Genomic DNA, 27,179 nt, shown 5'->3' on the forward strand with positions numbered 1-27,179 from the left:
AGATATTAGCCATGTTGTTTATTTCAAATTATAGTTTCTGGTTGTAATCCTACAGTTCAGCATGTGGATACATACATTAAAGTCAGATAATCAAATTGCTTTCTGGAAATGTTGAATCGGTTTCCATCACCATCAACATTACCTGCATGTTCACTTCATAAAATGCCTCCAAATACAGCTTATTCACAATCTCTTTTAATAAAAAAAACTTAAAAATAATTTTATTCTTGGTTACTAGCCTTGACTACATCAACATAGTGACATTTGAAAGGACTTTCTATAGAATATTGAACTTACATTTGATATTGCTCTAGATGATTTATTTCATCATATTCATTAATTTTAATTTGTGATATTTTCTAACACAAAAATATTTTTAAATTGTTATAGTAAATAATTCAATCATTTCTTCTGTGATTTTTACCTACAATAATTCATACACTATGCTTATTTTGTATATTATATAAATCCAAATGCCCCAGTATTTATTCATATGGAAAAGATGAAATTTGAACATAATACCCATTATATGTTATATGCCACCTATGCATTATATTACTTATTGTATATATGTACACACACTGCATGGCCCTACATACATGTGGAAACAATTATTTTATATGTACATAATTAGCTTTCCAAGTATCACTTTTAAAATAATTTTTAATCTTTTCATTCATTCTTGGTCCTCTTTTTTTCCCCATGCATTAGAATCTTAAAAACACCAAAGTCTTTTTAGCAATATAAAATCTCTAACCCAACTACTGGAATGTTCAGTCAGTAGAAATTTAGGAATTGCTCTTTCAGTTCTGCTAAGGAAAGGATGGATACTTTCATATCCTTTATGATACATAATTACTGCCCCTAAAAATCTTTCACAGAAAATTGACAGAAATTTGAATGTACTTCATGTAGTAGAATATTTCAAGGTGTATTACTTTTGTTTATGTTGTAATTGTTTAACTCTGTGAAGCTGTGTTACTGTGCCTGTGTAAAACACCTGATGGTTTAACAAAGAACTGGCCAATAGCAAGGCAGGAGAAAGGATAGGTGGGGCTGGCAGGCACAGAGTATATCTAGAAGGAGAAAACTGGGAGGAGAGATCTAAGATCTAGGAGCCAGAGAAGGAGGAGGACTCCATTGGCCAGCCACCCAACTACACAGCAAGCCACAGAGTAAGAGTAAGATTTACAGAAGTAAGAGAACAGGAAAAGCCCAGAGGCAAAAGGTAGACAGGATGATTTAAGATAAGGAAACCTGACTAGAAACTAAGCCAAGCTAAGGCCGGGCATTCATAAGTAATAATAAGTCTTCATATGTGATTTATTTGGGAGCTGGGTAGCAGGCCCTCCAAAAGACAAAAGACCAAAAACACCTAACAACAACTTCATAGTAAAACTGAATAGTCAAAAAGTATAAAACTGAAACTAAATTGATATTGACTAGAAAGTGCAGCTTGGTATTACAGCGTTTAACATGCCTAAGGTCCTAGGCTTTTCTGTAGTAAGAAGGCAAATGTGAATTATGAATAACAGTGACAAAACTGGTAATGGTGACACCACTAGTTCAGGTCAGAGGTAACTTTTTGGACATACAAAGTAGGTGGGAGAAAAATTGTCAAATCCAAAATTCATGATGTATATCATAGAGCTAATATCACACACTGCAAAACTATTTCCATGGAAATGTATATGTAATTATTGGTTTAAAACAGAAAATTTTCCAAATGCTATAAAAAATTTACATCTCAATAACCCTCTAAAATAATTCCAAAATGAGACAGATTGGTCATGGGTTTTGGATAAATGGTTAAGGACAACTGACTCTTTCTCCAATGTGTGCACACATAGGCACACACACACACACACACACACACACACACACACACACACACACCATATCATATTACACAAATATAAAAATGTTTACCGGCATAGAACAGGACTTTATGAAATGTGGGTGTTTCTGAATTGGGAAAGCTATAGATTACTTAACATATATAGCATAGAAATAAAAGTCACACAAATGCCACTGGTCATCTGAAATCTTCTCTCTCCTCTCAAGTGATCACAGGAACAAAGAGTTTAGTCATTGAGACCCACATTCACTGATGAGTGAAGATGAGTTTTACTAAGATTGTGAAATATATCACTCAACTCTGCATTTTGACACTCATATGAATATATGCATAGATGTGCATAGATAACTAAAAATATTAGAGAGATGGATAGGTAAATTAGACAGACAAATAGACAAATGATAAACAGACAGGTACATACATACATACATGCATACATACATACATAAAAGCTGGGTTTGAGGAAAAAATATTTTCAAAATAAATTGCATGAGGAAGGATATATTCGCAACTTCACTAAGAAGTTAGAAGGTCCAAACAATATTTATTGAGAATAACACTAACAGATAATGAATACAAAATAGGATTTTCCTAGTTTAGCCACAATCAGGAAAACGAACATTAAAATAATGAGATGTCATTTCTCTTACTGGATTGATGTGAAGATGTGATACCACAATGTTGTGGGAGTAAAGAGAGAGCAGCTATGAAATTCTTTCTGTATTTTTCTTTCCTTTTAAAAATTTTTAAAATTATCTTACGTGCATGTGTGTTTTCCTGCATATATGTATGAATGCCATACGCGTGTCTGGTGCCTGTGGATGCAAGAGGGAATTGGATTCCTGGAATTGAGTTACAGACAGTTGTAAGCAACCATGTGGGTGCTGGGAACTGAACCCATGCCTTTGCAAGAACAGCAAGCTCTTAAAAAATGAGCCAACTTCCAGCCCCTTCTTCTGGACTTCTAATTGGACACAGTTTTCTAGAGTCCTTTTGTCTTTATTCACTACCTCTTTGTGCTTATATCCAGCACAAAAGCTTGAATTCAGCCTTTTGACAGGAATTGTGCTTAGGACTGACTCTTCTCTGCATTTCACCATGGGTAACCTCAGTCTGATATTTCCTAATAATAACTCTAGTTCATCCTGTATTTCACTTTGGCCTTGTTCATAAAATAATAAGGCAGACAGTAGTGTGTGTTTGTTCTACATACTGTACTAAGTCAGTGAAGATGAATTTGAAGCAGTTTTGAAGGGATAGCATGCCTGAAGAGCTACATGTTCTTCATCTACTGGGTACAAGAAGAACCTACAATAATAGTAACCATATGGCACCATGTCCCCACCAATTTCCCAGCATCACTAATTTCCAAATACCTTGTTCTCCAAGCTATTTTGTTAATTAAATATGCATTTATTATTCAACTATTTAAAAAGATAGTCTAAGTCTAGCCTAAAAATATTGCTTTTTATATGAATGGGGAAATGATAGCATACAAGTTGTGGCATTAACTATCCTGCTAGAGAAAGCTGAATTGAACAAACATAAACTCTCTCAATTCCATGACACTATCCTACTTTATAAGAACAAAACTTTGTATAGCTTCACAATGTAGCCTGTAGCATTCTAGTCAGCAAACTTTGCTTTACTGCACTCTCCCATCCACACTCACTGAAGGCCCAGGTACCTACAGGTTACCCTACAGAGCAAGAGAGACAGGTTACCTTAACCACCCTAGCAACTTATCAAGTGCTCAATACAATAATCACACTTAGCAAATGCAACAGAGGAGTGAAGTTAATTTTTTTTCTTTAATTTTTATGGGACTAGACCTATTGAACATTGGTGTGGATATCTGTATCCTGTGGATATGTTGCTCTGATTGGTTAATAAATAAAGTGCTGATTGGCCAGGAGCCAGGCAGGAAGTATAGGCGGGACAAAGAGAGAGGAGAATTCTGGGAAGTGGAAGGCTGAGTCAGGAGACACTGCTAGCTGCCGCCAGGAGAAACAAGATATAAGATAGTGGTAAGCCACAAGCCACGTGGCAAGGTATAGATTTATAGAAATGGGTTAATTTAAGATATAAGAACTAGATAGCAAGAAGCCTGCCACAGCCATACAGTTTATAAGTAATATAAGTCTCTGTTGTTTAATTGGGTCTGAGCGGCTGTGGGAGCTGAGTGGACACACAGGAATACTACAGCTACAGAACATCACAGTCATAGAAAATTTCAAAAATGTCACATCTACCTGGTTTGGAAGAGAGCTCATGTTGGGAATCAACCACTGAATTAAACAACAGACAAATATTGATGATCTTTGGGAGATTACTCTAGATAGAGGAGTGACTGTGTTACCCCATGGCCCAGGATGGAATGCTGGTATTCTATGGGAACTAGAGTGGAAACTGAGGCCCGGAAAGTTAGGATGTTTAAAAAAAGTGGGCTGTTCTGTCTTTTCTTCAGAGCATACAAGTCCCTAGTTCCTGGCGGAAAAAAATTGAAAGTTGAAATACTAAGGAGAGAGGAACTAAAAATTAATGGGTTGGATTGTTTTTAATGGCAAAGTCAAGTGAGACAAGATTATAAATAGGGCAAAGATCAGGTTCTCCTTGGGAAGGTCAAGCTCTTTGGAGCTATTGAAGCCGAGGAGCTTCTTTGAAACCAGAGTACTCATGCTGGGGCAGGAAAGACATGTGTGAGCTTCCTCTCCAAAGCCTGAGCACTCTGTTTATAAACAGAAGGCCAAGAAAGGGTTTTCAGCAGGGGAAATGCTGTTCAGAACTGGATTTGATGGAAAACTCCTGGAGAGCTTTGTGAATGTAAGACTTGAGAGCTAAGCAAGGAAATGAGATCTGGAAAGATCTATTGACAGGCATAGAAAGTTATACTAAGAAATAAAAGCATGGGTGTGAAGGAGGCAAATCAAAAGGAATTACAAGTATAAGGAAGGTGGCTACCAAAGAGAGAGGATTTATGGTCTGCAAATATCAAGCTGATATGCTCTTTTCCAATCAGGAACAAGGATAAAAAGAAATAGTTTTGAAGTAGAGGAGAAACAAACATTTTATTAATGCTGTTAATGTGTTAGGTTCTGGGTTCTACAATTTATATGCATGTTATAATATCTAATAAACATAACATCCCTTGAGGTAGACAATGGTCTCCCCATTTTATAGAGAGGAAGAAAGCTCAAAGAGGTCAAATAATTTGCTAAAATAGGAAACACGTTTTCTAATTTCAAGGCAATGCTATGAGTGTATCTTCTGTTTTAAGTCTCTGGGTGATTATTTGGGTAATCATTGTGTCCTGCTAGCCTGAAACAACCACTTGAGGACATGCAGTAAATGCTCAACACTTATTTTTAAGTAAGCCCTACAAGTGTGAATGAACAGAAATTAAGTCGTACTCTTTTGACACATTAACACAAATAAGAAAAGAGTCTCATGAGGTAAAGTCTGATGCTCAACAGAAACAATGGCTAGCTAAAACGGCTACTATTACACACAAACAGAGAGTGTTTTAGGCAGTTTTGAGAGGGCATTATGTTGCTCTATTCATGCAGTGACATCCCATCTAAATTGCAGACACTTGGCTTTGGGCAGTATCAACTGGCTGTTCCAGGAAACCCTCCAAATTGGGTAATTGCTTACTTGGAGCAGAGTAATAACCTTATGTTAATTTAACCACTAGGGATGTTGTTTGTGTGAAATTGTTGGGAAAGTGCTTCTCTTTGAGAGACAGATAATTATTTTAACAAAGAAACCAATGCAAATAGAGAGCTGCTCTTTATTCCTATCCCTTTCATGTGAGTATCTATCCTCCGACTCCATTACATAAGTTCTGAGCATGGACTGGACCACTTCAGCATGAAAGGACATCCCACACATCCGCGTCCCAGCCTGATTATATCAGATTAAAACTGAATGAATTGCCAATGGTGAGCAATGCATCCCCAAATAAGAAGAATAGAAAGAAAGGCTTTCAGGAAATCAATACCTGTTATCTGAACTGAGCCCACTGCCAAAGGAGAGAAAAGGCATGAATGGATGCTCTTCGAGATTCTCGGGCTGTGAGTCATGCCTGACAGTAAATTTAGAGAAGCAGATCAGGACACAAATTTATCAAGTTTCATTTGTATTCGACAAATAAATGCAGGAACAGGCAGAGAACTGAAGTGAAAAGAAAGAAGATTTAGTTAAATGTGGAAAAGAGAAGTTATACTAAACTTGATGCTAAGGGTCGGAAGTCAATAATAAGACCAAATACAACTAAATATTAAATTAGTTGTTTATTAAAATTAAATACAAGCAAAATGGAAATAGTAGTTTCCTTAAAGGCAAGCAAATATCTTCTTTCAGTCAGCCTTTCCATGATAACATGTATGAACATGTTAGGAGCAGGGTCCTCCCCCGACTAACTCAGAAAAAAAAAATTCATGAGGTGGTCACAATGGGGTAGATTCCAAATTGGAACAAAATATTACAAAACCAGACCTCCAACTCAAGTTATCTCAGAGATTCCAAGCCGGGTACCGTGCAAGAAATTGCAGAATAATCCAGAGAAATAGAAATAGGTCTCATGGTAAGATACGTTGATCAGTATTGACTGGTGTTTGTCAGAGGAGGAAGATGACTTCCTGCATTTAATCTCAGTGATAGTGAAACTCATGAACCAATAAGGGAAGAAGAAGGGAATGGGGAAGGGAAAGAACAAGAAAAACAGTAACAACAGCACCAAAGAGGAGCCCAACTCATTTATATGTTGTTATATTATTCTATTTGAGAAGTGGGAGTGTGAAGTGGGCAGTCATATAGAGATGGAAATAAATGTTCTACTAATGTGCAGTTTCCTACCATGGCTTGCTCTCTGAGGTTATAACTCATTAAAAAATGGGACCACAGCTGATAAAATCATTAGGGACCCTGGAATTTAAGGCCAATTAAGTAAGGAAATAACAGAGAAAAATGGAAACAAAAGACTTACTCAATAGGTCCACACAAGGAGGAGAAAAGAGAGGTTCAGGGGATATCTTACTATAAATCCACCTTTTAGGTCACAACATATGGTACATTTTAAATACAAAGTCTCAGTCAAGGTGTGCTCTTTCTCATGGCTGATCCATCATTGAATCAGCTCTAGTCTGTCCTAAAATTGATCTCACACATACTCAAAGCTGTGAAATCTCTTTCAGAGAGCAAGCTTTCACTCTAACTGGACCCAGTCTTCAGATTTTTTTTCCTTTTCCAGGATAAGATTCACAGAGAAATTCTAATTTGAGGGATACAGTGTTTCTACAATGTGATACTCAAATGTAGGGCACAAATGTCTCTTTAGATGTTATCGTTCTGGCCAGGATGTTTATGGAAAATGCAATATTCTGATGAAGCTATCGGTCATACCCAAAGCTCCCAGGACAACCCCCATTCATTAACTCATCTTGCTTATTACTTAGAGAAGTTCAGGAGAGATGTTGAGTGCAAGCTATTATTAAAGAGGAAGAATATGATCCATCAACTTCAAATGCCTCAGGATATTTCTTTCCCTTGATCCTTACAGAATATTCTGTCATTGGCCCTAAAAAAAAAAAAGACTGTAGTGTGATGATATTTTATTTGTGCTGAAATGTGATATTTTATTTGTATGTTAATAAATAAAGTTTGCCTGGAGATCAGAGGTCATAGCGAGCCATAAACAGAAGTCAGGTGGTGGTAGCACACGCCCTTAATCCGACCACATGGGAGGCAGAGTCTCTGTGTGGTCAAGGACACAGTCAAGCGTGGTAACACATGCTTTTAATCCCAGACCTGGAGGTCTGTATAGACAGGCAGTGATGAGGAAGTGATGTGACTGGGCTTAGAGCCAATGAGAAGACAGAACAGCAAGGCAAAAAAAGTGCAGGTTAGACAGAAAGAAGCTCTCTCTTGGGAAGCTACTGTGTGGTGGTAAGATAAGGTTAGTCAGTGGCTATTCGCTATTTCTCTGGTCTCTTCGGCTATTACCCCTGCATCTGGCTCTGTGTTTCTTATTTAATAAGACTGTTTAGAAATTCGTCTACACTGTAGAATAGGAAAAGATACACAAGCAGCTTTGCTGCCACACTGTTTCATTGTCTACAGTAAAAAGATCCAGGTAAATATGACAGAGTGCAGAGATTATTTCCAAGCTCAGTAACAGCTCTCCTTTCAGGGTTTCTTGCTTTTGTAATAGTTAAGTTCTTTGTAAAAGATGGTGAGAACATATCTTGAATATTAATTTCTGATGAATCCATAATGAAAATGTGGTATATTAACACAATAGAATACTATTTAGCTGTTGAAGAAAAGTGAAATTTTCGGGGAAATGGATCAAGCCAGAAAAAAAATCATCCTAAGTGAGGGTACCCAGGGCCCCAAAAAACAAATTTATGGTTTCTCTTATATGTGGGCATTAGTTTTTAAGCTTTTGATATGTATGCTACAATCTGAATTACCTAAGAGGTTAGGTGCCTAGTAAGGTATCGGGGGTAGGAGATGATTTCTAGAAAGGCAGAATAACATTGGGGAGAGATAAAGGAAAAACTGGAATAAGAAGACTAAGTAGGACTAGAGATGGAAGGGAAGGGTAAAGGGAGGGGTATGGGGAGGAGCAATAAGGCTAATTTTAAAACCATACGGAAACCTATTACTGTAGAAGCTTCCTAAAATACTCAAGGAATTTAAATAGAGTCACCAAATAAAAGGGGGTCTCCAATGTCCCAACTAGACTTCTTAAACCACAAAGTAAATCCTCCAGTGTCAGGACTGAATTACAACTTTTGAAGCTTGGGCCAATAGAACCCCTAGACCCCCCCCAGGCTACTGACAAAGCCGTTGATTACTCTCAACAAGCTGATGGTAGGTAGGGCTCTGCTATGAAAGACAGTACTTCCTTCTGTCATCAAACACGGAGACATCAAGCTGGTACCTGGCTAGAAGCTTCACTCCTAGTGACCAGCATTCATAGTACTAGAAAGTATTCTGTGCACTACCAGGAGAAAGATAATCATCAATATCTCTAGCCACAAACCCTGTGATTCACAACAGTGACTTGTCTCCAAGATATATTGTTGCAATAGTTGCACAAGCAATATGGGAATAACCAATTACATTTTTCTTAATTGGATGTCAGGCTCACTCCATGAGATGGAACCTATACCTAACACTGCAAAGGGGCTCAAGAAATTGAGACTAGATAGTTCATTGCCAAAGGGAAAACCTTGTCCTATTATTCTACTAAAGGAATATAGCAACAATAACAACCAGAAAAAGACTTACTGACACACTGCTATACCCATAGATCAATGCCTTACTCAGCTCCCAACTCACATCAGAAAAGCTTGTTTCTGCAGTAGATGGGAATTAACACAGACGCCCATAATTTGGCAATATGCATAGAGTGGCTTTGTAGTGCTCAGTACTAAATGGGATATCTTCATCAAACCCTTCCCTTTGGGGTTCGGGAAGCTATGCAGAAAAGGAGACAGAAAGATTATAAGAGCCAGAGGTTATGGATGGAACCAACTAAATAGGTCATGGGTCTAGGAGAAAATTTAATATGATTTTTTCTGCTGAAAAAACATAACAAAAAAATTACTTTTTATGACATACTGCTATACTCATAGATCAGTGTCTTACAAAACCCATGGAATAGAAACTTACTCAACTCATGGGATAGAAAACTTAATTACAAGTATAAAGTTTAGCTGTCAGATAATAAGAACTATGTAATTCCAATAATTGTGGAATCAACAGAGAGACCAACATTCTGCAACCACACATAAAAACTACATCTTAAAATAAGCATAACACACAAAAATATTAATGACTGCAAGAATGAGTGAATCACCAAAAAATGTATAAACGTGAGTGACTTCTTCCCAAAAATCACACTGGGTTTTAATCATACACTATAGTTACAAAAAAGTTACCAAAGAAGGAAGTTGGGTGGTGGTACATCATCCTACCTGAACTATTTTTTAAAGTTCTTGTGAGTCTATAGCTACTTCATGACAAGAAGGTTAAAAGTCAAACAAAAAGGATGAATAGTGTTAGAAATTGTTATGCAGGGACCAGGAGGGTATCCCGCATGTGCAGGGAACCATGCTGGCATGCTGGACAGATGCAGCAGCAGACTGGCAGGCAACCCACTCCATGCGGGCAAGGCAGGCGGTGGAATGTTAATATTTTGACCCGCTCCTTGGGGCCGCCCTGTGTCCTAACATAAAAGCCTCTTTTTAAGGAAAAACTCTGCCCCTTCCTTCTCTCTCCCCCTCCATTCCCAGGAGATATTCACCTCGGCCTCTCTCTCTCTCTCTCTCTCTCTCTCTCTCTCTCTCTCTCTCTCTCTCTTTCTTTCTCTCTCTCTTTCTCTCTCCTTTCCTATCTTCTCTTCATCTCTATTACAATAAACCATTTCTGTGTGGATGTAGCATCTGGGTTGTGAATGTCCACCTGCTGCCATGCCCACAATTGAGTGGGTCACCTACTGCTGCATCTGTCCAGCAGACCACCATGGTTCCCTGCATGTGCTGGATACCCTTGAGGTCCCTGCATAATAATTCATAACAAATAGAATTATAATAAACACACAAATGCTATATATGTCACATATATGTACTATATATAGTATATAAATAGTGTTTATATATATAATATTTTTATTGAAACATAGAGGATTTTCTACTACTTTCATATTTCTTGTGCTTGTCCGCATAAATTTTAAAATAATACTAAAGTTAAAGTTGAATAAAAGGCAAGGATATAAATTTCAACCAGGATTATTTCTAAGTAAAGCAATGTCAATATGAATTAAGTCAAACCTAAGCTGTAAAACCTAAGAGATTATGTTTATAAAACCTCCACTCTTTAATTAAACCCCATGACATTTCCATTCAACCACCACCTCTCCCAGAAATGTCCTTCTACACAGACACACACATAACAAAGTTACAAAGATAACTGGATTAATTACGGGTTGCAACTTAAATTGCTAAGCAAAATAGACAGATTCTGCATCCTGCCTTTTTTTTTTCTCCTAGTTTCATCCAGAAATCATCAGCTAATAATGCTAGACAGGACCCTTTGCTACATGTTTGCTAACTGTCCACACACCAAGTTCGTAAATGAAACACTTTCCATTAACATGCCAATTTGAAGCTTGAATCCAATGCAGCCCATTTAATTATCCAAGAGGTCATTATCCAGCTGGTGCTAACCAAGGCCATCATTTCCCTTTACTTTCTTTTTGGCTACTTTCTCTTCTCACCTGGCTACGTGTTAGCATGTCTACCTAAAAAGGAGAGACTCCCCAGAAGGATAAAATGAAAATGACTTGATTCTTTTATGTACTGGAGGACTCATTAGTCGGGAAAAAGCCACTGCTCACCAGAATTGGATCTGTGTGCGTTATTCACACTTCAACAGTCAAAGGTAATTCATAGAAGAGTTGGTTATAAAACAAAATGAACTTCATTGCCCATGATTTCACAAACTAATGACTAGATAGACCCTATCACCCGTGATACACTTCTCTTACTAAACTGCTGATCTGTTGAGCTGCCTTATTATAAACAAACTACTTTTCCTTGACATATGAGATTGTTTTTCAAATTTATAATCTATTTGCACTTTAATCCAGCACCTGGCATATGACCTGGCTCATAAAAGTGCTTGATAAATATTTGATGAATGACTACCCTAAGAAAAGAAGAGCACAAATGACAGAGGAAATGAATTAAGGAGTAAGTAAATGACAGAGCCAAGAAAAATACTTTCATAAAAATGGCAAACCCACAAATATACACACGTATGTGTCTATGTATACACACGTATGTGCACATGAATTGTTTTTAAAGTTATGACATTGTTATTATAAGGATAAAATAGGATTGCCCCAGGTCAAGTATGACATGTAGCGAACCCAATACACCTTGCAACTTAACAAGCCTGAGTTTGCAGCCTAGACCTGCTGTCTGCACTCTGAAACCACTAGCAAGTTAACTAAATGGACTGAATTAATTTTTCATATTGTATGGTTTTGAGAAACTGAAGAACTACAAGATACATTGTTGTTTTCAGAACATATGCTTTGAATCTGGTAGACTTAATACACACTCACAAACACACATACAGGTTTACACAAGCACACACACAAACATACATAAGGGTATAGGAAATTCACTTCTATGGTTTAAGGCAGTGCTTCTCAACCTGTGGGTTGCAACTCCTCTGAGGATGAATGACCCTTTCACAGGGGTCACTTAAGAACACCAGAAAACACAGATATTTACATTACAATTCATAACAGTAACAAAATAGTTATGAAGTAGCAACAAAAATAATTTTAAGGTTGGGGGTCATCACAAGATGAGGAACTTATTAAAGGGTCACAGGGTTAGGAAGGTTGAGAACCACTGGTTTAAGAGATGTTTGTTTGTTTGTCTTTTGGTTTTTCAAGACAGGATTTCTCCAGCCTGACTGTCCTGGAACTTGTTTTGTAGACCAGGCTGGCCTCAGACTCACAGAGATCCTCCTGCCTCTGCCTCCCAAGTGCTGGGATTAAAGGTGTGCCCCACCACGCCTGGCTTAGTTTAAGAGATATTTATTGAGAAGTGCTATTATTTCCGTAAACTATAGTCCTTGGATATTTAATAAGAAAATGTAATATTTCTTATTAAAGTTATTTTTAATTATAATTTTTTTGTTTTGTTTTGTTTTTGTTTTTCGAGACAGGGTTTCTCTGTGTAGCTTTGCACCTGTCCTGGAACTCACTTGGTAGCCCAGGCTGGCCTCGAACTCACAGAGATCCGCCTGGCTCTGCCTCCCGAGTGCTGGGATTAAAGGCATGTGCCACCACCGCCCGGCTTAATTATAATTTTTTAATTAATCATTTATAAACAAAATAAACTAAGATTATAGGTGTGAGTCATTAGATAATTTTTAATCGTTTAATATCTTTTATATATTAGAGTGATCTAATAACATAACATCAACTCAGTTCTTAACTAAAATCCTTGTAGTCTCTTATACTAGAGCAGTGGTTCTCAACCTTGCTAATGCTGCAACCCTTTAATACTCATGTTATGGTGGCCCACCCAGAATAAAGTTATTTTCATTGCTACTTCATAACTAATTTTGCTACTGTTATGTATCATAATGGAAATATCTGATATGCATAATAAAAAGGGGTCATGACCAAAGGCCGAAAGCTGCTATACTAAAGTCTACTTTTTCACTGCATACTCAGCTCTTAGTCTGTATAACACAAATGAGAGAATGCCCTAGGTTGTAGGTACATTTTGGTTTTGATGAATATAAATACATATTGATTGTGAAATGCCCTCTACCTTAAAACTCAGCTGGGTAATGAGTAACAGTGAGCCAATAGATTCAGAACAAGGCTTAAACCCATAAAGAAGACATAACTTTCATACTTAGATGTCTTTTTAGAGGATATATAAGCCATTTGAAAATCTGGTTGAATGAAAGATGCAAATACTATCAGCATGTAATTTATAATGGAGCTCAAATGTCTGAGATGATAAAAGAGGTAAATATGCATATTAGACTTTTTAAGATCATTTCAACTGATGTACCCTGAACATTCTTCAGAGTGTATATATATATATATATATATATATATATATATATATATATATATATATATATATATATATATATATAGTGTGTGTGTGTGTGTGTGTGTGTGTGTGTGTGTGTGTGTGTGTGTGTGTAAATGATTAGACTTGAATCTGAGTCTGCCATCCTATTACCTGGTATTTGTGGTGATATTGTGTCCCCCAATATATTGTGCACCCTAGTAAATTTATCAGGGATCAGAGAACAGAACAGCCATTAGATAGACATAGAGGCAAGAAAATGGTGGCACACACACCTTTAATCCTAGCATTCTGGAGGCAGAGATCCATCTGGATCTCTGTAAGTTCAAAGCCACACTGGAAACAGCCAGTCATGGTGACACACACCTTTAATCCCAAGAAGTGATGGCAGGAAGCAGAAAGTTATATAAAGCGTGAGGACCAGGAACTAGAGTCTTTTTAAGCTTTTAGCTTTTAGTAGCAGTTCAGCTGAGATCTATTCAGATGAGCACTCAGAGGCTTCCAGGCTGAGAAAGCAAGATCAGCTGAGAAATTGGTGAGGTGAGGTTGGCTGTGGCTTGTTCTGTCTCTCTGATCTTTCAGCCTTCACCCCAATATCTGGCTGAGTTTTGTATTAATAAGACCTCTTAAGGTTCATGTTACAGGTATTAATTTGTTAAATTATTAATATGAGAAGAACCACAATGGGCATGGGCTTACACAGTAGATGTCTACTGTTTAAATAAAGATAAATATAATAAGCATTTCTTGCCTAACAAGCACAAAGGGTAACGAATTGGTGTGCTTTTTAGGAAATAGCTGTTAAAGAGTTTAGGTTAAAAATCGTTAGTCACACTAGAAGGAAGTAAGATGAAGAGAACATGTGAGTCATCGCTAAGAAAACAAAGGGACAGACTTAGCAGGGAGCCTGATCAAAACATGTGCTCACTAATTGCTACCTTTGCTATTGTTTGTTGTTGTATTTATGGTGTGATGATTGTCATGATGGAGAGGTAACATATCAGCACTGAGGATAGGAGTGACTCAGGCACAAAACAGACAATTGCATTTGAGTTTCCTTTTCAATGGATCATGGACTCCACTAGCCTGCTTCTTGTTTTGGCTCATCACTAACACACTGAAATGAAGCATTTAATCTCTTTTATATCATTTGTTTCCCCCAAACTGCCACAGTTTGATTGAATAACATAGAAAAGTGATAGAGGTTACAATTTGCTCTGAGAGATAGAGGATAGATAGATAGATAGATGATAGATAGATAGATAGATAGATAGATAGATAGATAGATAGGTAGATGACAAATAGATTATGATAGAGAGAGATGATAGATAGATACATAGATAGAAAGTAGACTGATAGAAGATAGGACTGATGATAGATACATTATAGATAAATGATAGACAGATATAGATAGAAGATAATAGATATATGATATATGTAGACAGATGATAGATAGAAAGATAGATAGAAGATAGATAGATAGACAGACAGATAGAGATTCTTGTAGCTAAAAGAACTGATTGTAAAGAAATCCCTGAAAAATATATTTCTGTACTTAATTAAGCATGTCATTTATAAAGGTCTGTCTTGCTTGATTCCTTCCCTCTTGTATGTGCAGGAGAAAGCTTGGATCAACACAAGTTATGGGGGTGGGGGAAGAAGAGCTCCTATATATAAATGTATTTAAAATTAAACCAAACCAACAACTTTCAGAACTACAAACATGCTACCAGTCCTAGCATTTTAATGAGATCTTAGAAGAAAGAAAAATTTTCAAATATTCATAATTAGATGAATTAATTAAGCTATTTATCACCATCTTCTCATAAAAATATCATTAAAGCACACTGCACATGATGAATAATATGGTCATTATAGATTTTCCTTAAGCCAGAGACGAATGGGGAATTCTTAGGAAGATTAATATTGCTTTCTCCTACTCAGGAAACAGTAATTGTCAGCTGATTTAAAGCTCCCTCCCCACCTTTGAGTATGTTGTGCCCAGTAAAATAGTTTGTTTTTTATCAGAGTGTATATATTATTGTACAACTAATGTGATATTTATCAAGTATTTCTGAGCTACAAATCCAGATTTTTTTATTCTTCCTATACCACTCATTTTTATATACACAAATAAATTAGTATTATCACATTTCAGTGGAGAACAGGTACAAGAAGAAGAATAACTAAAATTAATTGAAATTATTACAGAGGTAATAAAATACATTTAGAGTAAAAACCAGTCTGGATTCAAATCCTAGATTTGTCATTTACTTAGTAGTTTTGTACATTCAGTCAGACTTCTGGCAATATCTGTGCATCCATTTCTACACCCATATAAGAGAACAAAAGCTGTTCTTACATCATATGGTTGTAATAATATTGATCAAGTGGAAGCACTCAGCCTCGTGCCCGGCCCATGTGTGCTTACAAAGGCTGGTCGTTTTAATGTATGTATAAAATTGTGTTCATTAAGACAGTTAATAATGGTAACAGTCCTACACATTATTTCCTCTCAACCAACAAGAATATGGTAGGTCGTATTATAGTAACAACTGCAAAATCTCAGTAGCTTGCAAAAGCATTTGTTTGCCATCCATGCTACTACATTGTGGTTCTGGGTAGATTTCCCGAAGAACTACATTCTATTCCTTTTTGCTAGGCCATCCAAATTTATTCAGTCCCCCCCACGGGCTCCCACAGCAAACCTGGCTTGGTTGGGCACAAGGCTTGAAGATGTAGCAATGAAACCCTTCACACTGTAGTGGCAAGTCTTACTCCGCTTACTACATTAGCCAAAGCTTATCACACAATCACACTTCACACTTGCCCAGAGAAATGGAACCTTTCCCCTACACTCTGTGTAGTCTAAGGTCATGAACACATGAGAGAGGAAGACATCAAACCCTGAGTTGTATCACATACACAATTTACCATCTTCCCATATCGTAACTATTTTGGACAAAGCAATGTTGGAAGAATGGATCCAGGATTCTACATCACAAATTCTAAACCATTTAATGACCCTCACATTCATTTTGTTCTATCCACCAAAACTGGGATATCTGGGAAATCCTCATCAGTATGATTATCTAACTCTAGCTCACAATGATTGAATGAAGAGTCGGGGAATTTAGTTTTAAATAGTACTTAGCTCTCCATTGAAAACCAAATAAGAAAGAAGAGAACATAAAGTGACATTAGACAAAATGTTGACTTAGTCCTCAGTGCCCATGCATTCATTAACACAAAGTTATTTAGCAAATGATCAATAATACAGATTTTATGTCTCTTCAGCATTGAAAAGTGTTATCGTTCCATCTTAGTAAATTTTTTCAAGTGTCTACATTGATCAACAGTAGAGACTGGGAATTCCTTTTTTTTTTCACCTTCCCTTATTCCTTTAAAAATATGGTATATATAGATATAGATATAGATATATTACTTCACTGGTGCATACACTTATAAGGTACATCTTAAGATTATACTTGGGAAGTGTTATTACCCTAAGAATAAAATCTTAACATAAGGTATTTCTATTGTCCAAAACTGACAATTTTAGTTTTTTTTTTTATCTACCTTGTTCATTTACTGTTTTAAATCAGTGAAGTTTGGTTACTTAAAGGTCATACAATTAAACCTTGTCCCTCTCTAGCTCCGTGTTTGAACATCCTTATGTTTCTGGCTGTTTTTTTTTTTTGTTTGTTTGTTTTCTTTTTGTTTTTCTTCAACTGAACTCTTCCAAACCTAGAGTTCTTGCACTTTGGTTTTCTTATATATTATCAGAACAGTAACTTCTTTTTATACACCATCACTTACCTCATTCAGCAACAATACCAGACAAAGCAAATATAATTAGCCCTTTTAGTATAACAATGTCTTGCTATGCAGTTTAGATAAAGAACTTGAGTTCTACACTCACATGTTTTCCTTACCACTGTAATTTACAGAGTTTCTTGTGCTCATATATATTTATTGCAGAGATCCATTAGCCTCCCACACGTTCTCTTGCAACGACTCATCACAGTGGACAGGAATGATCTCTTCTATCAAATGGCTCCCAATTGTTTACGAGAGTGAATTTTTTTTAATGAAGCAAGCAACTCCAACCACTACACTTTTTATTTTCTCCAGCTAACAATACAGGGCCAGAACAAAGGAAAAGTAAGTTGCCTTGCGGGAGGCACTAAGAGTTTGGATTTTCTCCAAACACCTGGGAGTTGATCGGTCACAGCTGATTGAATTTCCATTGTTCATTGATTGTGCCATTTGCCAGGCAATCCATCCTTGCTTATGTAATTGCAGCATTCCTGTAGTTCACCCTGTTCTGTCCTGGAGGTTCAGGAGTGTGACAGGCTGGGAAAATTAGATACTGCACATTTCGAGCTGCTGACCTTCAGAATACAAAATAAGGCCCATCTTTTAAAATTGGTCTTTCTTGATGAGGTTATTTGGAGGGACATTATTTCTAACAGGTGATTTTTCATGCTGACCACGTGCCTTCTTAAAATATATTTATATCTCTAAAGACAGGCCATTTTAAAATGTAAGTGCACCTGTACAGTGCACAATGTTATGAATAAATCCACTTAATTTAAAACTTGTCAAGAAGGGGCACATGTCTCATCTCTAGATAAAACTCTCACTTCAAATTATAATTGAAGATGATTTTGACAACATTTGAAAATATTATTTTCTTGAAAAATGCTGAGAGTGGATGTCATGTAGACCTACCACAGAAAAATAAGACCCATGTGAAGTAATGTTTGTGTTAGCTAAATTTAGTCATGCGGCAATCTGTGTATAATTCAGAAAACTATGTCCATGATAAAGGCATAAGATGTGAAAGGGAAATAATATTTGATAAATAGGAGAGACTTTTATATAAGCCTAAATTTAAAACATACAATAAATGACTGAATTTCCCAAATACTTTAATGGTAATCAGAATTATTTTGACAAACAACCAAAGTTCACTAGAGAGAACAGATGCTTCCTAGCCATATATTCTTCTTTGCTTTGCAATAAACTCAAACTCACAGAAAAATTGCAAGCGTAAGAGAGCTTGCTTCCCTCCCAACTACTTCCTCACACAATGCCAAATGACTCCAGCATAACAAATCACCTAAGTGCAACAAACAAGGACATTCCTCTGGAGAGCCACAATATAACCATCAGATTCAGGAAACTCAAACTGACACATGACAACCACATAATCCTCAAATCCCATTTAGGTTCTTTAATTATCAGGGGGAAAAAGGTGTTAATTATAATAAACTATATCCAGTTCTCAATGACCTATTGCAAGTTCAAGTCTCTTTACTCTCCTTTATTTTAGAACAATTGCTCTGTCCAAAGTGTCCTTTAAATGATTCGAGATTTGGCACTGGACTTCGGCAGCAGTTGCCTAGGTACTTGTAGAGAAAGATTCTGGGCCCTGAGCCAGGACCACTGCAGTTACTATTACTAATCAACTCTGCCCTCCATTAACTAGTAGCATAGCCTCCTAGGAAGACTGGCTTCTGCCCCTCATATGTAGAAAGCATACGGGCATCACTAACCCTGCAGCACTCAGGGAAGTTATAATTAAAAGACATGAGATCCAGCCGGGCAGGGGTGGTGCACGCCTTTAATCCCAGCCCTCAGGAGTCAGAGCCAAGTGGATCTCTGTGAGTTCGAGGCCAGCCTGGTCTACAGAGCGAGATCCGGGACAGGAACCAAAACTACACAGAGAAACCCTGTCTCAATAAACCATTAAAAAAAAGTCTTGTACAGTTCATAGCTTAGAGAGCATTATGAAAATTAATTTCATCTTTTTTTCTATTTCTTACCTTCTGTCAGGCTCATAATGGAATGCTTAGCAATCTAGCTCATTAGAATCACTACAGGGTATTTAAAAAAAAAAACAAAAACTAAAGATCTTCTAAGTAACTCCACATCCATCTTGTAGATTTTTCTACCCTGTTTCTTCCTGGAACTTCTAGTACCAAAGAGAACAAAAACAAGCCACAAAAAGTTCAGCTTGCAAAATCACTGAGTTCTGAAGCAATGGCTTTCAAAATAAACAGAATTCCCTTCATTCTTGGTTTTTCCACTTCAGCCTTGAAGCACACATCTCTCCTACCAGAGGGGAGAGAGGAAAAGCGAGCCAGTGAAGAAACCAACTTTCCTTTGAGTCAGGAGCTTCTAAGAGCTGTTAAGCCTCTCCTTCCTGCCACTGTCAAGGAAGTCTATAGAATGTTCCTGCCTGTTAGCAGGTCACTCTGTGAGGCACTGCTCTACCCTGGGCATCACCTAATTACAAGTCCTCAAGTGTTCCTTGGTGTAATAACAATTTCTTGGTGTAATAACCAATTTCTTTCAATTCGGTATTCTTGAAACATCTCCAGAGCACTTGACCACTAGAGACTTTCCCATGTTTTACAATCTCGTCCCTTCCTTATACATCATAAAATTAAAATACACTTCGTCTAACACTTTCTTGAACAGGTCTCACCATTCCCATGGACAGTCATTTCTTACTTGTATTTCTCCGAAAGTTTCACCTTACTGAACTTTCTATTTTCATTCTGCCTGGTTTTTTTTTCCCCTGGATTTGCTAGGTATGCCATTTTGTGTTAAGGCTCCCCTGATAGTTCTAATCTCTTACACGCCCACACAAGAACTACTGAAACATGAAGTCAAACTTGGCCTGTAATGATTTTGTCCCACAGGCACAGATAATCTCTACTCTAGTAGGCAATGTAAATAAAAAATCGTGCTCACCATGATCAAAGTGAATGACCAGAACTGGCAAAGTAGGATGTAAATAGTGAAGGTGGCAGTAGTCAAAAGGGTTAGCTAAATGTTACCATGCAGGGATCTATCTCTCTCTCTCTCTCTCTCTCTCTCTCTCTCTCTCTCTCTCTCTCTCTCTCTCTCTCCCTCTCCTCTCTCTCCCTCCCTCCTTTCTCTCTCTCCCTCTCCTCTCTCTCCCTCCCTCCTTCTCTCTCTCCCTCCTCTCTCTCTCCCTCCCTCCCTCCTTTCTCTCTCCCTCCCTCCTCTCTCTCCCTCCCTCCTTTCTCTCTCTCCCTCCTCTCTCTCTCCCTCCCTCCCTCCTTTCTCTCTCCCTCCCTCCTCTCTCCTTCTCCCTCTCTCTCCTTCCCTCCTTCTCTCTCCTCTCTCTCTCTCCTTCTCTCTCCCTCCCCCTCTCTTTCTCTCCCTCTTTCTTTCCCTCCCTTCCTCTCTCCCTTCCATCCCCCTCTCTCTCCATCCTCTCTCTTCCCCACCCCCTGCCCATCCGCCTCCCTGTTCCCTTTCCCTCTCTTTCTGTCTCTTAGGGGTAGGGTTTGAGGGTGTTTATAGGAGAGGCTCACACACTGAGCTGTTTCCAAATTTTATAATTTCCGGTAAAATAGCAAAATATTTCAGTGCTGTAAGCTAGTTTTAAACACATTACCACCACCACCACCACCACCGCCACCACCACTTTCAAGGCTCAGCAAGGCTCAGGGAACATAATGCCAAGAAGACAGTAAAAGCTTGCCAATAAGGAGGATGGAATGAAATGCTGTCTTGTGAATGTGACACAGCCACCACCCTCATGGACTCACAACTGCCCTGATTGAACACACAGTACCAGTACAAGACGGAGTCAGTAAACAAACATTCCACCATGGATGAGAGAGGGACTCTTCCACCTGTGGGAACTAAGGGCCTGAGAGCCGCAGAAGGAGAGGAAGTCATCCTCTTCAGCAATGGAGCTGCTGGGGTTATTATGCTCTAGTAGAGATCGTCACGCCCTATGCCTTGGCTCAATGCAGTGGGTCACAAAGCAAAATCCACAGAATAAAATTTTAAAATTAAACTATGAAAGTGGGATGGAGACTTGGGAGGAAACGGGAATTGATGGGGGTGGGGAAAAGATAAGAGATGGTGGAGGGACAATTATGATTAGAACTTATAATATACATGTACAAAATTGCTAAAGGATAAATCAATAAACACATGCAAATAAATAAAGAAATAAAACATCACCTCAGTAAGGCACAGCCATTGGAGACTTCTCTGATTATGACTGGCAGCATATGAAGCTGCACATGTCTTTGCTTGCTAGCTACTCCAGGCCTTCTGAAGCCATCATGAGGCTATCTTCTATAATCAGGCACTCTCGACTCCGAGGAAAAAAAAAAACTCTATAAGCCACTGGTACACTGTTAACTACCCTCCAGGGACCTCGAGACTTTATCTCCCTGGATTTACCATATTGCTAGCAACACAAAAATGTCTTGTTACCTATCAGAGTTCTGCTTAAAGACCTAGAGTCCCAGGGCTGTGATTCCCCTTTAGCCCTTCTTGGCACACACTAGCTCCCTGGCCCTCTCCGTGATCTCGTCCCCAGCCCCTGCCATTACAGTTTTGTAATGATGTGCTTCAGGCCTTACCTTGAATCCTTTCACCATCTCCCCATCGTTACCTACGTAGTGTAGACGTGGTGAGCATGAGGTCGATATCCTTTCGTTTTACTGAGCCAGTTTAAAGCGTGGCAGGATTAAAACAAGTGTAAATTGAGCAGGAAATGGATCTGGATCGTGTACCTTTTCAAACCACACTATTTCCACTGCCGGAAGGTTAGTCTAGATTAAGCACTTTTCTAGTCATTTAAATTTAGTCTTTTCATTTTCAGTTTATAATAATGCATATTTGATTGTGATTCAAATTCTGAGAATCTATTTATTTATTTATTTATTTATTTATTTATTTATTTATTTATTTGAGTAGGACATGCCAAGGTGTACCTGTGGAGATCAGAGGACAACTTGGCAGGATTGAACTCAGATTGCCACCTTTGGTGACAGGTGCTCTTACCTACTGAGCCATAATCATCAAGCCCCCAGATACTGAGAATCTTTTTCTTTTCTTTCTTTCTTTTTTTTTTTTTTTGTTTTTTTTGTTTTTACGAGACAGGGTTTCTCTGTGTAGCTTTGCACCTTTCCTGGAACTCACTCTGTAGACCAGGCTGGCCTTGAACTAACAGAGATCCACCTGCCTCTGCCTCTCGAGTGCTGGGATTAAAGGCATGTGCCACCACTGCCTGGCCAAGAGAATCTTCAAACTGAATGTTGTTTAAATAAGGCTGAGCTAAAACTGGATTGTGGTACTCCTATAGAAAGGAATCGATTATTGATGGCCTAGAACGTAGACTATATTCAAAACGGAAAAGTGAACTCCCTAATCCTTCAGAGAGAAACAGTTGTATTTCAATTTCAGGATAGGCAAAAGGATGGCTCTTCACTGGAAAAAAATTAATAACCCAGAACATCCACTATTGTGTTCCAAGATTAAAGAAATTACTAGACTTTCTAGTTGTTCCAGTTGTGACTACAATTTCCCTGAGAGTCTCTCAAATAGAGATTTTAATATCCAGAAAGCAAGGTATCAATAAGAAGAAATGATCAAACCCTAAGGCGAGCTGGTACTTTGCAAGTTTAAAGCACATGTCTAATATTGGCCTTTGCTGTTCAGAGATCTCAGAGTGCAGGACTAGAGATGTGTTCCAGTTACTCGCTTATGCTGTAAAGTCTACATGTTAGCCTTAAGATTCCTATTCCTTGTTTATATTCCTGTTCGTGTAAAATATTGGGGACTTTATGGCATTTCAGAAATTAGTTTGCAATGCCACATGTGTTAGCAGCACTTTGATAAGCCTGCATATTTGAGGCAAGTTTATGATTAGGAAAATGAAGAGATGGCCTTGTCGTGACAGAAAATGTACCTGGCTTGTAGGAAGTCAACAAGAGTCAGCAACTGTGCCACAGGTTTAGCAGCTACTACTGGGAACATGCAGTTCCCTAAGGCAACCCCTCTCATTCTGCTGAAGAACTTGACTGGAGTTGCCTCACATTGAGTCATTCACCATTCAAACACAGCAATAAATGGTTTGTCTTTTTTGTCGAAGAAGGCTGCTATTCGATGACCATCTTTAAAAATATATGCTAGCTCCACCCTAGCCCACAGAGATATATAGGAGGACAGACAACATTCACCTTTCCTTGTGTTTGGCGTTGTTAGAAATCACTAACCAAACAGGAATAGCTGCAAATTACATAACAGTATGGTGTAGTGATAGTAACTCAAACTGAAGCCATCTACTGAATGAAAGTGAATTTTGGTGTCCCCGTTCTGCCCCTTCCTCAACTCTGCTCTGCCCACCAAATGTCTTAGTAAGACTGAGTCAGACCTCTGAACTTGTTCGGGCTAAAAATTTGATTATTCATATTGATCTTCACGAATGCCATGGCAGAGGTAAGAGAGAGTGACTCTAAGAGTCCAAAGATGAATAATTCAGGTGCGACATTAGCAAAAGCTGCTGATCTACAATGTATTGAAATGATTTACAGACAAGGACCTTTCTTAAAAGTTCTCATGAAAAGCAATATTTCCTGTGCACAACATTTGGAAAATGTAGGCTAAAAACTGGAGTTTAAATAACAAAAATAGTTATTTGAAAGGAGATCCCACATCTTAAGTGACCTTTGGCCACTCACATGCACTTCTTTTTTTTGCTGATTCCTTTGCCTTCACTGACTGACACAAGCCCTCTGCAATCACTGCAGTCTCTCTCTCTTCTCTCTCTCTCTCTCTCTCTCTCTCTCTCTCTCTCTCTCTCTCTCTCTCTCTTCTCTCTTTATTATTGCCCAATCCTTATTTGATTACTTCAGTTTTCAGTTACAGTATCCTAGTGGCCTCTTCGTAAAACGGTTTTAACTGCATTTATGGATTTATTTATTGTGTGTGGATGTGTGTGGATGTGTGTGGATGTGTGTGGTATGTCTGTATGTCTCTGTATCTCTGTGTCTCTTGTGTGTGTGTGTGTGTGTGTATGTCTGTATGTGTATGTGTATCCCTGCGTGTGTCTCGTGTGTGTGTCTGTGTGTGTATGTCTCTGTGTGTATGTGTATCTCTGTGTGTCTCCCTGGTGCGTGCCCTGTGTGCATTTGTGTGTGTTTGTGTATGTGAGTCTGTGTGTGTGACTTCTGTGTTTGTGTCTGTATGTGTGTGGTATGTGTGTCTCTCTGTGTTTGTCTGTGTCTCTGTATGTCTCTTCTGTGTGTGTGTGTGTGTGTGTGTGTGTGTGTGTGTGTGTGTGTGCGTGTGTGTGTGTGTGTGCATGTTATAGCATGGGTACAGATATCAGAGGAAGCTTTTGGAAGTCAGTTCTCCCCTCCCACCATGACAGTCCCCAGGACTGAACCTAAACCATCCAATTAGGCATCAAGAGCCTTTACTCACTTAGCCATCTCACCACCACCCCTACCACCCCCTCAACCACGACCTCTTCACTGAAATCTCTGCATATTGGTTTTGGGGTAAAAGTGCCCCCATAAGATTATTAGAGAACAACATTCATGACAGACATGTGAAGACTGAGCTTTGAGAATAACCTCAGATGATGATCTCTGTTGTGATGTGAGGGACACCAGGAATGCTGCCTGGTCCTGCAATGATCATAATGTGAAAACAAAAAGATAATTTTCCCTCTAGTAATAATTATAGGGTCTAATCCACAGGGTTACTCGGCCTTAATCCTTGAATCAGCTAGTCCTCAAACTAATGATTTGATCCTGAGAGCAGAAATGACGCACCAAGAAGTCACTTGACTCTGAGTCCAGTAACTGAGAGGGGGGAGAACTCGAATCCAGGCAGGCTGTTCCAGAGAGTAAACATTGCTTTTTCAGTCATGGCTATATACTTCATGCCCGGTTCGCCGCCAGCACACACAGGTGGATCAATCAAATACTACTGGAAAAGTAAGTGGAACTGGAGGGGCAAGGGACTCACACTTGGAAGAAGCATCATGTAAACATTCCCACAAAACAAACACAAGAGGAGACAAAGCATGACAGGACACAGAACAGGATCCAGCCACTTTCCTTACAGACTTTCTGCTCTGAGAAGAAAGGCATCCACCAAAGGGCCAAATATCAGCTTGACCAATGCACTGCCCTCCTCTGCTAAGCAGTGCTTTTTCCAATTTTACAGATAATAACCTTTCCTAATGATTAGCGGATGCAAGCAACCATATCCTTAAAGGCCTAGGCATCTAGAAATCACCAGTTAGGTTTCCACACACTGTGGGCCTCACTCTCAATAGCCTAACAATGTCTTCTACAGTGTGTCTGTTTATTGTAATATATATTTAAAAAAATGTTTGCAAGTATTTATAATTGAAACTTCAAGAAGAAAACTTTCTTCCAATCATGAGTCCTAACAACACCTTGCCCCTGGGCTATCCTTGCTTGGGTGTCCTAAACACAACAGGCCTATGGGTCTGGGCCTCCTCGCATCTATTCAGCACACTATTTTAAGTCTCTTGTTACCCTAATCCTTTCCTCCCACTTCTCCAGCCCAAACAATGACAGTGTCAGTTCCTTCCAGCTGTTTTCTATGCCCTTGGACTTTGATAATTATCATGTCAGCCTTGAGAAGATAATGTTTCATCCTTCCAAACCCGCTCAGTGACATTTTTACTGAAGACTTTCCTCAACCCCCTTCCTCCCTGCAACAGTCAGGTCCATCATTTCCTAGCCTTATATATGCTCTGTGTTTGTTTACATGGTGTCTCCTCTTCCAGGAGGTGCAGTCCAGTCCATGCAGGCAAGCCTTTGTTTTGGGAAGCCTTTGTTTTGATCTCTCAACATCCCCACTGCAGCTATGAAAAGCTACTGCAAGTAAATCTCTACCTGAAACTGGGATCGCTCTAGATAACCAAGTACTTCAAAAGAAGAATGTAGGACAGTTGTGAGAGTGAAACCAACCAACCAAGGAAAGAGCTGAAAGCATCTTAAATTTTGATTTTTTTTTTCCCCCTGGTAGAACTCCAGATTCCTGGTCCAAGACCTTCTTGCCCTTGGCATCCAAGAAGTTAGGAGGTATTGGAATTGACTAACCGGTCACTCACCAGCTAGTGGAAGGCGGGTAGCTGCTTTCTAGCGTTTTGGTCCAGGGCTTGTACCAACTGATCTGTTCAGCAGCTTTACCCCAGAACCTCTCCGGGTCGGCCACAGAGGCTGCGAAATGGGTCCTGTACTCGCCACCACTGGAGGTGGTCAGAGTCCTGCAGCCCCGGCCCCCGAGACCGGCCACCAAAGCCCTTCGGGCTGCACCGGCTGCTCTGGCCGAAGGGGACCCTGGCAGGGGCGCCCCAAGCGTCCCGGCGCCTGTTACTTTGCGACACTGCAGCCAGGAAGGCTTCATTCTTCTTCTCTGCGCTTAGTTGCAGGCCCAGCAGCTGTGGTGACAACTGCCCCTGAGGGGAGCTTGCAGGGAGGCAGGAGGCGGGGATTAATTCCGAAGTGAGCCCCTAGCCTAGAAGTTTGGAAGTCAAAGTGAAGTCTGCCCTAAAAACCGACCTGGAGTCACCAGGAAAGCAACAGGCTGGAGCGGAGACCCAGGGACATGGGGCAGGAGTCCACAGAAGTTGAGCTGCGTCACCCCTTACATTCAACTCTAACACGGGTTTTTCAATCCATGGCAGTCACTTGTCACTTGACAGAGCGCCTCCGGGACTTAGATACAGGAGGACACCTAGAACAAGGCCCAAGAGCCCCATGGCTCATTTTAAACCAAGTGTGTGTCTCTCTGTCCCCCCCCCCCCCTCCGCGGCAGAATCACGTAACTCTGGACATGACGGCGAAACCCTG

At 39.1% G+C, this 27,179-nt stretch overlaps 1 protein-coding gene across 1 annotated transcript in view; it reads right to left on the minus strand.

The window, feature by feature from the left end:
• Positions 1 to 26,978, minus strand: part of Acss3 (acyl-CoA synthetase short chain family member 3) — a 171,364-nt gene extending 144,386 nt beyond the window's left edge. The window contains exon 1 of the mRNA XM_052753276.1: positions 26,438 to 26,978. Coding sequence (XP_052609236.1) covers positions 26,438 to 26,733 — 296 coding nt within the window. The 5' untranslated portion in view covers positions 26,734 to 26,978. The remainder of the gene's footprint in view (positions 1 to 26,437) is intronic.
• Positions 26,979 to 27,179: the final 201 nt, after the last annotated feature.

The sequence above is a fragment of the Peromyscus californicus genome, unplaced genomic scaffold (assembly GCF_007827085.1).
Source record: "Peromyscus californicus insignis strain IS unplaced genomic scaffold, ASM782708v3 Scaffold_24__1_contigs__length_46423439, whole genome shotgun sequence".
NCBI classification, from domain to species: Eukaryota; Metazoa; Chordata; class Mammalia; order Rodentia; family Cricetidae; genus Peromyscus; species Peromyscus californicus.